This window comes from Neolamprologus multifasciatus, chromosome 7, assembly GCF_963576455.1.
Source record: "Neolamprologus multifasciatus chromosome 7, fNeoMul1.2, whole genome shotgun sequence".
Classification (NCBI taxonomy): Eukaryota; Metazoa; Chordata; class Actinopteri; order Cichliformes; family Cichlidae; genus Neolamprologus; species Neolamprologus multifasciatus.
Window position 1 is genome coordinate 66,966,926 of NC_140445.1, and position 13,046 is coordinate 66,979,971.

The window sequence follows — 13,046 nt, forward strand, 5'->3', positions numbered from 1 at the left end:
CAAATATCTTTGTGCATATAAAGTTTCGTTGGCACTGTTGCGTGCGTTCTTCGACTCTTCTTGTTGTGGTGCTCGTAGGTCAGTAGCAGCAGTTTGACTCTCTGTGGCGTCTCTGATGTTGTGAAGATGTAAAAGAAAGAGACCCTCAGTCTTCGCCACCACGATATTCGCACGATCTGATATCCTCGTGTTGGTGTTGTTCCCAGATCATCATACTAAAGGTTGTTCCAGGATCAACATTGCAAGTGACCAATCAGAATGTTGTGATGTCATACTTTTGCGACTTTGGGAAAAACCGGCGTAAAACAAAAAACTGTACTTAAGCTGCGAGAAACCGCCTTTGTCTGCCGATCAACGGACCCTAACCCTTTAATAAACGCTAAGCAGAACTGATATTGTCCTTGCAACATTGGAATTTCATAAATGCACGAATGGGTTGGTGCGCAAAAGAATAACGTCACAATAATGTGATTGGTCACTTTGGCAATGTTGAACCTGGAACAACATTTTCATGATGATCTGGGAACAACACCAACACGACGATATCAGATCATCCACGATATTCGCTGCTTTCGTCATTTTTAAACTGGGATGTAGACGTGCGGCGTCACGGGTCATCTCCGCTCCTTCGATGAATAACGAGTTTCCACCTGACCTCGGTGACGCAGCGACTAACAAACATTTGTTCTTTGTGTCGTTCTCGGCCGTCAAACGAAGCCTCTGACAGGAAGCCCAGCGTCTCTTTATTATCCATACGTAGCCCTCGGAGACAAAATAACTCCAGAGTAATTGGACATAATCAGATTACACCGCTGCTTAATCTCACAAGGTCACGCAGCCTCCCTCGCTCCGAGCAGGCAGCCACTCACCGGCTCGCTCCTTATAGAGGTGACCACGCTGATCCTGATGATTCAGGGTGATTGTGGTAAGGTTGATCATTACCTGACCCCCCCAGCTGGAGACGTCTTTTCACTAAAGCGTTGCCTTGATTAGCTGTTCTTAGGGAGCTCGGGTACACCGATACGCATCGAGGCAGCGGCAGCAGCACTTTCATGTTAGCGTGTAGAGCTGCTGCTACTCTGAGCCACAGATGAAGCCTCTGTGTTATGAATTACTGGTGAACAATGAACAAACCTCCTGGGTGCGAACCTCTGGGGTTTGATCATTTTGCCTCAAAGTAAGAAATACGAGTGCAAAAGGAAAAAGATGAGCATGGTTCCTCGACCCACTCTGGCTTCCTTCCTTCCTTCCTTCCTTCCTTGTCCATCCGCAGCCTTCACTGTTCGTGCTGCTGTTTAGTAGTTTCTCTGCCTCTTCAGTGTTTGCTCTGTTTTCAAGTACCAGTCATGTTTACAGCCAACAGGCATCCTCAATCTCTGCTGCTCAACCACCCACACACTCTCACACACACTCACACACACACACACACACACACACACAGTGTGTGGCTGAGGGAGGTCTCTAGCCATGGATGCAGGTATCTGGCAGGCTTTTCCACACATGACCTGGTAGTGATTTAGTGTCTTCATTAGCATGCTATGTGTGCGTGTGTGTGTGGGCGATGCGTTTGTGCTTTAGGGGAGGTTGGAGCTGGCTGTGCGTCTTGTGTTAAAGTTGAGCGTATTTTGGTGTGTGAGAGTTTTTGGAATCGATAATAAAGGAAGCTGGACTCCATCGCTCTCTTCTTTTCTCCTCTTCAGCCTCGCTCTCCTCCATCTTCAAGTCTGTCTCTGTGTTTTAGTTTTATTTTTTCCTGTAAGCACAGCGTGCGTCGGTTTGGCACAACCGAGTATGGCACTGCGGTGTGTGTGTGAGTGTGTGTGTAAAAGAGACAGGCAGGGTGGCTCGGTGGGGGATTTGGCTGGCCAGGGCAGGGGGCGAGGACAGATAGGCGAGACCAAGGTCACTCTGACGGTGCGTGTGTTCCTGTCCACGCCCGCTCGTCCAGCCGTACAGCTGATGATGGCTCGCTCTCCTCCTCTTTATCGTCTCCATCACTCAGTGATTGTGTTTTAATCTGCAACATAAAACGGCATAAAAACCACGTCCTCGTGAGAAGCCTGCATTTCTCAGTTTTTGTTTTATGAGATCTCACAGACTGCCGTGTCTCACCATATATCAGTGTGTGTCTCCGTTTCCTGTCTCCCTCTCTGGGTCCAGATGGGCAGTTTGCAGGTTAACTGGAACAGCTGGAGCTGCATTATTAGCATCCTGCTGTGAGCTCTTATTGGCTCCTCTCCTCCTCCTCCTCCTCCTTTCTCTGTCAGTTCACATGTGGACGATCCACAGCAGTCGTGGAAGCTGATTTTCTGTGTGGAAGTTTGACTTGTGTTGTTGAAAAGCTCTCAGTCTGTAATAACTGTGTTATTACACATCACATTCAGCATGTGTGCAGAGGAGGTGCATGTAGGGGGGTCGTGGTTAAAGGAATACTAAGTATGTCTCTCAGGCTTTCTTCTGCTGTTTTGTGTGAGTGTTTGTGTGTCTGTGAGTGTGTGTTCATTTAGTTGTTGTGGAATGGAGTCGAGCTTTTTAGTGGTATTTGGATGCAGAGATGCAGCGAGGATAAGCCTACGAGCTCCTCCTGACTTCCCCTGGGAGCACAGATTAAAGACGCACACACACACACACACACACACACCACTAAACAGCAGGATAGGATTAGATGTGGGTAGGTAAACACAGTCACACATACACACATTTCTTTTAGATTTCCCCCCAAAAATGGGCGATTATTGAATTTTTAACCGTCGCACTTCCCGTCATTTTGCGTCGCTGTGGCGTTGTCGTCTCTCTGCGTGGATTTTAAACTCTAATATCCGCGTCTGTATAAATCAAAAGCAGTTTGAAAAACAGAGTCATTCAGAGAAAAGCAAAGACGGTCAGGGGTGACCCTCTCTCCATCACCTTGACAACTAGATCAGAGCCTTGATTACAGTTGCCGTGGTGATTAGCCTTGGATACCGACATGCTTTTTAACCTGTGAAGCCTGATGATTGTGTGTGTGTTTCTAATCCAAACGTGCCTTTCAGATATTTATCTGAGCGTCGTGCGGTCCGACCATCAGTCGGCCTGTCTCACAGGTCGTCCTGCCTGCGTGCTGTAAATGATTCTTCTCCATCAGACGTGGATCACACGCTCACAATATTCCCAGCAAAGGCTGCGACTGAATAAAAAACACCTGTAGTAAAAATAAAAATACCAGTAATTAATTAAGGACGTGCCCTAACCCACCATAAACTCCTTTATAAGTCCTTGTGGATGTCTGCTATAGCTTTAACTAGCATCCAAACACACACACACACACACACACACACACACACACACACACACACACACACACACACTGACGATGTGCATCCAGGGGGCTGTAGTTGTGTTTTACATATGTAAACAGATGGGAGAGCGGAGCGAGCGTGGAAAGAGCAGGAGGAGTGAGGGTGGAATGGACGACTAGAGAATGACAGGTACTTCAGTTTTAAATGTTGTCCAAGGGAGTGGCAGGCGTGTGTGTGTCTGTGCGTGTGTGTGTTGATGGTTTATTCACACACAGTGATTAGGCTTATTCCCTCTTGGCCACTTTCAAGCTTTCAATTAAGATTCTAAACACAAATATACTCTGCATTCATTACTCTCATCCCTGCTAACGAGCTAAAAAGAGGTGTGTGCGTGAGTGTGTGTGTGTGCGTGAGTGTGTGTGTGTGTGTTACTAGCTTTCTGTGTGCTTATTGGAGAAAGCGGTAATTCCCTGTTTTCCTGTGAAAGTCCTGAGCAATGATTCCAAGGCCGGAGCGATGATGTGTGCACCTCTGCTGAATATTAATTAAAGTCTAATTACATATGCTAATACAAAGACTTACATGTCAGCTGCTTGTTGTTACAGTCAAGTGCTCTCCAGATGACACTGAGCGTCGTGTGTTGGCGTGTCTGTAACTGTGCAGGCTTCAGTATCAAAGCTTTAACGTCTCCTCTCACGAGCAACAAAGAAACCGCTGCTTCAGTGCGACGTGCAGCAGCTGTCACTGACGTCTTCCTTTACTTTGATTTTAAGCATTAAGATTCAAATATTTAAAATACCTTTTATGATGCGAAACAGACAACTTTTAAAAATTCATTCAGTAAAAACGTTTTTCACGAGTACAAAAACCTTTATTTTCTTATTGCTACAAAAACATGAGCGCAGCTTAGCAGATGCTAATAAAGTCATGCGTTCATAATGTAACTGTATCCCTTAATAACCCACAACCAGTGAGACGGCGGCGGCGTACGATCTGCGTGCGTGTCTGTGGAAATCGACGCACATGCGAGTGTGTGTTAGCGAGGAGGCTCTTGGCTTCGGCAGCACCGAGCGCTCCAGCTTCCTACTGTTATGTAATCTGATAGGGAAAATCCAAGCTGCTATACACAAACACACACACGCACATTATGCACACAGTCTCCTTCCAAGACACACATGCACTTTTGCACTACACAAATATGCTCAATTTGTGCACAAACTGGTCATCGCCATATGCTGCTCTTGTCTGCCAATAATACGTCTGTCTGCTTGTGTTTGTGTATTAATGTGTGAGAGTGAGTGTTTTTGCTGAAAATAGTGATTGTGGGGTCTGACCGTGTCCACGAGGAGGGACGAGGATAACCATTCATTCATCTTTGTCTCGTGTGAAGCGTTGAGTTGTTTCCTGTTTCTGCTGAAAGTGAGAGCTCGTTTCTCCCGTTGACATGAACTCTCTTGTACAAAGACGAGTAGTTCATAAATTCCAGTGCAGCCTTACTTCCAAACAAGCCCAAAGTTGGGCCCATGTTGCTCTTAAAGAGCATCACTGCTTTCTTTTGTTTCCTCTTTATGTGTCTGTGAAAAAGGTGAGAGTTGAGTGTTTCTGCCCACAGCCCACTGTCACCATCAACCCCTCAGTGCACATGCAGACACCATGAATGAGTCCATAGAACTGAAAGGTAATAACCAAATCATGCATTAGGCTAACACACTCATTACTGTGTGTGTGTGTGTGTGTGTGTGTCTACACCGGTTTCCCTATCTTGGTGGGGACCAACCTTCATTTTTCACACTCAAATGTGGTTTTAGTGTCAGGATTACAGTCGGGTGAGGGTTAGGCACTCATTTTTGATGGTTAGGGTAAGGGGCTAGGGAAAGCGTTATGTCAATGGGAGGACCCCACGAGTATAGCAAACCAGACGTGTGTGTGTGTGTGTGTGTCTACACCAGTTTCCCTATCTTGGTGGGGACCAACTTTCAGGTCCCCAAAGGGTTGAAGACATTTTTCACACTCAAATGTGGTTTTGGTGTCAGGATTACAGTTGTGTGAGGGTTAGGCACTCATTTTTGATGGTTAGGGTAAGGGGCTAGGGAAAGCATTATGTCAATGGGAGGACCCCACGAGGATAGCAAACCAGACGTGTGTGTGTGTGTGTGTGTGTGTCTACACCAGTTTCCCTATCTTGGTGGGGACCAACTTTCAGGTCCCCAAAGGGTTGAAGACATTTTTCACACTCAAATGTGGTTTTGGTGTCAGGATTACAGTTGTGTGAGGGTTAGGCACTCATTTTTGATGGTTAGGGTAAGGGGCTAGGGAAAGCATTATGTCAATGGGAGGACCCCACGAGGATAGCAAACCAGACGTGTGTGTGTGTGTGTGTGCGCGCATTATGGCGGGTGGTTTGTGCTACTCGTTGTCTGAACTTTAACCTTTCAGGAGCAGCTTGGCTTTGATGAACAGGCACTAGGAAGCCCAACAAAGCCGCGCAGACACCGGGCACTTTTACCGTCTCCATCACGCGTTTGTGAGAGATGGAGCCTTTAAACGTCTGAAAGCAGACTGGATGTGTTTAAACGGACAGATCGCTGTAGCTCAGCGTCCCGTCTTCATTCAGCGGTCTGTAAAACATCCACAGAGTCAGATGAGGAGTAAACAAATGATGAAAATATTAACAGTTACCTCACAGAGCGAGTGATGGAAACAGGGAAAATGGAAGATGAGAGGAGGGAGGGAGGGAGGCTGTGTGTGGGAGTTGTGTACTCGCGGGACCTCAGCACTGCAGCATTCTTCCTCTGTGTGTGTGTTTGTGTGAGAGAGAGGGTGAGTAAAGGTGGGGGCACTCTTGGGACCCCTCCAGCACTGCAGCAGGTTGTGTGTTTCTGCGAGTGTGTGTGCATGTGTGTATTCTCCAGCCCCCACACTACCAATGGGTCAAGCTCACACCCCGCGCATCGCCCCCCCTGCCCCTGGTTGCCATGGAAACACACCTTGAGCGAGCCCCCCAGAGAGGTGCCTACTCCTCCTCCTCCTCCTTCCGTCCACTGCTCTCTTCTTCTCCCGACGCCTCTGTTGCTCTCTCCCCGTCCGTCCCGTCATCTCTCCTTTCCTCTCCACGCAGCCTTCCTTCACTTCCCTCCTTCTTCCCTTCATCTCGCTGCCTCTCTCCTGTGTCCTCCCCATCAGTCGCCTGGCTTGGTTTACGGCCTTTCCACCACCAGGGACCAAACACACATTTTACTGCTCTCACACACACACATCCACATTCATATAGTTTGGGGATGGGGGGGTTGACAGGAACGGGGAAGGCCAGTAATGGAAGGTAGAGACCCCAGAGACCCCCAGCAGCTATTCAGAGAGAGAGGGAGGGGAAGGTGGGAGGTTAGGACGTGTGGGGGCTGAGCACCCACAGGAGTCCACAGCCGAGACTAAGAAAGGGTTAAGATATTTGTGTGTGCACGCAGATGTGTGCGGCATGTAAGAGGCAGCGCCTTAGGGAGTCACCCCCAACACAAACCAAGGAGCTCATTTATGTGCTGCTGCATGTGTGTGTGTGTGTGTGTGTGTGACGGGTATGATGCCACCTGGTCCTTCTCCTCTCGTCAATTAGCAGAGAGAGAGAGAGAGAGGGAGAGGTGGGTAACAACACAATGAGACTGAGGGGAGGTTGTGTTGGAGGAATTGTAATGATGTGTGGCTGCAGTTTGGACTTGTGTCCCTCCTTCTGCCCATCCACACACACTGCCCTCAACCCTGTCCTCACTGTTTGCTCGCTTGCTAATATTTCCTCTTTGAGGCGAAACTTTCCCAGCTGTTGTGTGCGCGGCTGCAGCGTTGTGTGGTTTATGATCACACTGTAGCTGTGCTGTCTGTCCTTGCTGTCCTTCTGTCTATCTGATATGCTAATCTGTTAGATAAATGTACGATTACAGACAGAGCTCCTGACACACGGCAGAATATATGTTAGACGACGCACATTTCTAAATGACATATAGCAGCGTGATATTTATTTAAAGAGCACGATTCAAACGAAATGCTCCACCAATAACTGTCGTTTACGTTTGAAAGCATCGATTTGCTTTGATGTGCATTTAAAAAGCAGAAAAAGTTAATTTTGTGTTGGGTGGTAACAAACTCAGAGTCCTAACCTTCACCCTGCCTCTCTCCCTCTCATCCCTCTCTCCCCTGTGTTCTCTGTCCCAGCACAGGCCTCCCAGGGTTGTGTGTCTGTGTGTGTGTGTGTGCGGTGGTGGATCAAATGCACTCTGTGAGACAAAGCGTAGCGGCAGGATGCTGTACGACTCTGTCATCTCACTATGGGTCACACACACACACATGCTCACACACGGGCTGTGTCTCAGAGGGGGACAGCACACAGAGACACTGGTCCCCACACACACACTGATCAAAACAATGTATTTGTCAGAAAAGAGAACTCTTTCATGGGACACACACACGGGCGATGGAGGCCTCTCTCCATGCCCTTGTGCCGGACAGCCCAATTATCTCTCTGCACCTCACTGTTTCCCCTCAGTTCTCGCTCTCTTTGTGCGTTTTGCCGCCCTCTCTTCCTCTAGTTTCGTATTTTTTGGCCCATTTTTTTACCCTCCCTGCATTTGATTGACCAATAATTAGCTTCAAAGGTTTCTTTTGTAATTCTGTTTTTGTTGACGTCATCTGTGCTCGTTGAATCAAAAAGTCCTTTTTCCTCTCAGATCTGCTGGCTGATGAAATACGAACGTTATTGGTTAAATACAGAAAAGAAGAATCACATCATGAAGGAATAATTCGTTAGATTAAAAAGAAACCCCCACCCAACTGTCAACTTGACAGAAACACGACTTTGCTTGATTAGTGCAATGATGTGTGTTTGTGCAACTGCAACAACTGTGTGCACAATAACCTGGACCAGCGCTGATGTTGGACGCATCGTTGTGTACATGAGAGGGTGGCTGATGTTTGACCCTCTGATCCTGGCAGCGTGGGAGAGTGCGAGGCAACTTCTGAAGAGAGCTTTGCCCCCACTGAGGACACGAGCTTTAAAGTGGCTTCACAGAGCCCCCCAACACACATGCACACAAAGCATCACTTACAGTGTTGGCCCTCCGTATCACCTCCTGTACAGCTGAAATGATGCATTGTTAAATAAAGGCGAACGTTTAAGGAAATAATGAAAACGTGACGATTGGTTCAGCTGGTAGCGCCGCACACGCCTCTCTCTCTCTGTGCGCCTCGCCCCATGTGACTCTCTCCTGCTGCTTCAATCTCCTAGTAAATGATAATGAACCTCTATCTGTCTCAGTGTGTCTCGGACACTCTGGCGCCCCACACAACCCAGCAGCCTTTGAGGTTTGTGTGTGTGCGGGGGAACGGGGATGTTTGGGGTCCACGGAGCATACCATCTCATTCACATAAGCCCGCACACACACACACACACACACACACACACACACACTCTCCCCCGTGGCTATTGAGACGGGATTAGGGCACCCTTGTGTCGGCCTTTGAGGCACAGAGAGATAGGAATCTGTGTGTGTGTGTTTGTGTGTGTCAGTCAGTATGGGTGTCATGGATGTGTGATTGAAGACGTTATTAACCTTGCGATCTCCTGCAGCTCCGACGCTGAACTTCCACAGACGCTTTTGCCGTGTCGGTGTGTGTGTGTGGACGCTTGCACTCACAGGACACGAGATAAGTGACAAACGAGGGAAAAGACACAGATCGCGCTCTCTGTGCGTTTGCATGTTTGTGTGTACGTGCGTGCAGCTCCTCAGGAGGTCACAGATTGGACGCCATCTGATGTCTCCGGGCAGTACGGGCCTCTGGTGTGCTCGTGTGTGTGTGGGCGACTGGGGCGTCTGTCCTGTGTGGCACAACGGCGATAAGGACAACGGGCAGGAGACCTGATCGTCAAGGGGTGCACGCCCACCTTTCGCCGTGGGTGTTGTGATGTCACTCGCGCCATCTTAAAATAGACACAGTAACGCTGCTATAATCCCTCAGAGAGGACGGAGGCTGATGACGTCTGCTCGTGTGATGAAGCTCGATCATATTTACATTTAATCTCTGTACAGAACTCTTTATGTTGACGCGGCGAGCTCCGTATCGCTCATCTGTATCACAGTGATGCTGCTGACGAGCGGCTGTCACAAACTGATCTTAATTTGAATTTGTTACAAAATGTAAGGCGTGACCAAGTCTCACACAGGAAATCCGAATACTGTACATGAAAATAAGTCGCATGGAGCGAGGAGTGCGAATTGGAAGCCGTACCAATTAATCAGAGAGTGATGGACCAAGAGAGACGAGGGGGGACACAGAGGAAGGGATGGGTGAAGTGAGGGATGGATGAGTGACTGCAGTGGGGAAGGACAGATAATGAGGACAGAGGGAGGCGAGGGATAGCTGTAGGAGGGGTAGATCATCCCCAAACCCGATGGGGAAGACAGGCAATTACCAGCTGGGAAAGATTTTGGTTCTTCTCGGAGCGTGAGTAGGATGTCGTCTCTCAGTTCAGTTTTCCGTACATTGTCCTTTCAGTTCTGCTCGAACTCAAACATCATTTCGCTGATGTTACTTAAGAAAGTCCTTGTTATAAATACTGGAACAGTAAACAGTCTAAAGTGTGCATATCTGACACACAGGAAACATCCACCATGCATGTTGTGTTAATATTCTGATATCATGTCATGTGTTCCCGTGTTATGTTGTCTAATCCGGCCTCCACACGCGTGTCTGTCTCCTATTTGCAGAGGAAGGCATCAATCACGAGTGCAAGCTGTGTAACCAGATGTTTGATTCACCTGCCAAGCTGCTTTGCCACCTGATAGAGCACAGCTTCGAAGGCATGGGAGGTACCTTCAAGTGTCCCGTCTGCTTCACAGGTGAGAGGCAAACTCACACATTTACCTTCAAGGACGAGAGCACAGACGAGTCCTTTTCTCTCGTGTCCAACGTTTGCTTTGATTTTAAACGTCATCGGTTGTTCATCAGTTTGATGACGTCAAACACGACAGGTGAAGATTTACAGCTGTGCTTGTGCAGATGCTGCGTCATCAGCGATGGCGAAAATAAAAATGTCCTCGCTGTTTTGTGTTTTATTGCGTGCTAAATAAAACCGTCTCAAAGCCAAAGGGGTGTGCTCAGCTTGGTAAAGTTAATATCTGCACTTGAATCATCCTTATCAGCTGCTGCGGCTCAGAGCTGTCTCTCTCTGCGTCGCTAGTTCACTAAATGTGCTGGAGCGGCTTTGGCATTTCAGATTTTGCAATTTTCATTGTTTTAACATTTCAAACTGTGGGGGTGATCCCGCAGCAGGGCGCCGCTGCTAAAGAAGCCCCTACCAGAAGTGTGTGCAGACGCGAACACAGTAATGTCTCCAAACCGGTGAATATGGAGCACTTTCAGCCTTTGCAATACACTGGAGGGCAGAGACAAAATGCTGGATGACCACATTAGGCCTGCGGTGCTCACACTTTCATTCAGCACCTATTTTAGGAGAAACGAAGTCAGCACCTTTGCTTTTGCTTCTTCTCGCTCCATCTCTCTGTGCCTGGCTCTCCCTGGCTCTTTCCCTCGCTCGGTTGTTGAGTTTGTCTTGTGTTGTGTGCCCACCCCCCAGGTACACACAAACGCTTTAAACTTTAACTCTATTCCTTGGTGGCTTATGAATTAGTAAGATGGGCACCACTCCTGTGGGGAGGCTTAATAATTCAACACATACACACTCACAGCGAAAACCAAAAGTTTACTGAAACAAAGGGAAGAGAAAGAAGGAAAAAGTGTGTGAGACGGCGCGGAAGTTAAAAAAAGGAGATAATTTATTGATAAATAGCACACGGTCTCCGAGGATAGCGCTTCCTGTTTTCTCTCGTTGCTTCTCCTGCTTTACTCTCTTACATGTTCCCTCCTTTCCAGTCAACCTTCATTGGCTTTGGATGTATTTGACTGTGGTGGGGTGTAAAGTTTAGTAATACAGCCTGAATTTGACACCCTTGGCCACACGTAGCTGCACTTCCCCTTCAGGTCACTGCCATCAGTGGTGAGATATCTTTGAGTCCCAGTAATCACTGGTTAATCCTAACCAGTTAATTAGAAGGCAGCTGGACTTCTGTTTGGTTAAATACGTTAACTGACTGATGGGAATCGTAAAAGGATGATCCCGTTCATCCGGACGTTACCAGTGGGAGAAACGTTTCGTCATCATCCAGATGACCAACGTTTCCTTTTAAACAGCACATCTGCACAACGACTGAAACTCACTGAATCACGGTGCACGTGTGCTGTTTGTGAGGAAATGTTGGTCACCTGTCGAGTGACGCTGAAAACGCTACGTCCAGATGAATTCGATCAACCTTTTGGGATTTACTCACCTGGATGATTGAGATTAGAGATTAGAGCAGGGCGACCAAAAATATTTATCAACATATACATTTGAAAATTTGTGATAATGATATAACTGACGATATAATTGACACTAGACAAAATATTTTACAACTCCACAACTTTATTAGTGCAAAAACCCATCAATGTATTTTCACTTAAACAAACAGCTGTTTTATCTGCATTAAAGTTATATAAACATGTAACAGTGCAAATGCAAATTCCTCGCTGACAGTTTAACCAAAAGGCATTTCCAGTGGAAACTGGCCGACATATCCTCAGCATAACCATGTATAATATCCACAACACTTAAAAAGAGGTTATACACACACAATACGGTAATATTATGTTGAAGCACAGTACGTATCACTCCGCGAGGCTCCGCCTACGATAGCCGTAATGCTCCGACAATCCATCAAGCGGTGCGGCTTCGTAGCTTAGCAAAGTCGTACTGAAACATCTGACAGATTTTCGAGCACCGTGCACATAAAATAGTTTCGAGGTCAGTAAACACAACCAGAGTTCATACATAAGGCACACGGGATTATAAGGGGCTCTGTCGACTTTCAGAAAAATCAAAGGATTGATTTTAAGTGTGCCGTATTTTCCAAACAACACGGTAATAACGACGGCCCGCTAGCATGCGCTACCAAAAATAGTGCTTTGTTGTGTATCTGACGGACGAAAGCTAAACCAGTTCCACCACTGAAGCTGCAGCATTTTTACAAACCAGTTCAGGTTCATCTGTTTCACTCAACGATTTGCTTTCGCCGCCATGCTTTTTCCACCATGTGCATATGAAAACAAAGGCACTGCGCATGCGCGTTTTACCCAGATTCTATCGCCATGTTTCATTTTCTATCGTTGCCCAACATTACACCGGTGTTACCGTGAACAGTGTGATATGGCCCAGCCCTACTTGCATCATGGCTGGTGAAGCCTTTGTATGAGACCACCTGTGGGTCCTTTCTCATCTAAAGCTCTCATCAGTCAAGGCAACATGAAATTCCACAGATGTGAACATCATGAAAAACACGAACAAACAAGGTTTACTGTCGTGCAGAAGTAACTGCCTCAGGTGATGGGCAGTATGTACATTTATTATGTAATGACCTGAAGAGAGACGAGCACATATTACAACAGCTTTGAAGTTTATCCTTCTACTGACTCTTTTTATATCTGCCAAACTCAGCGAGAGGCTGTGCTGTCCTTGACGTCCTTAATAGAAGCAAAGCAGATGGAGCCAAATAATGACAGTCAGGTCAGCACTTACACAAAACGGCTCAACTCCCCAAAAACGCCTTTCACTCTAGTCTGTCGTCTCTGTCCAGGATGTGCGCGTTGGCGTCCTCAGAGGACTGCTTGCTACCCTTCGGGTGCAGGCCGACT

The 13,046-nt window shown here is 47.3% G+C and overlaps 1 protein-coding gene across 7 annotated transcripts in view; it reads left to right on the top strand.

Moving 5' to 3' along the window:
• Positions 1-13,046, top strand: part of znf423 (zinc finger protein 423) — a 137,295-nt gene that overhangs the window by 109,952 nt on the left and 14,297 nt on the right. For all 7 annotated transcript variants that reach the window (XM_085164775.1, XM_085164780.1, XM_085164774.1 and 4 more), the window contains one exon: positions 10,028-10,159. In XM_085164775.1, the coding sequence (XP_085020901.1) occupies positions 10,028-10,159 (132 nt within the window). The remainder of the gene's footprint in view (positions 1-10,027; positions 10,160-13,046) is intronic.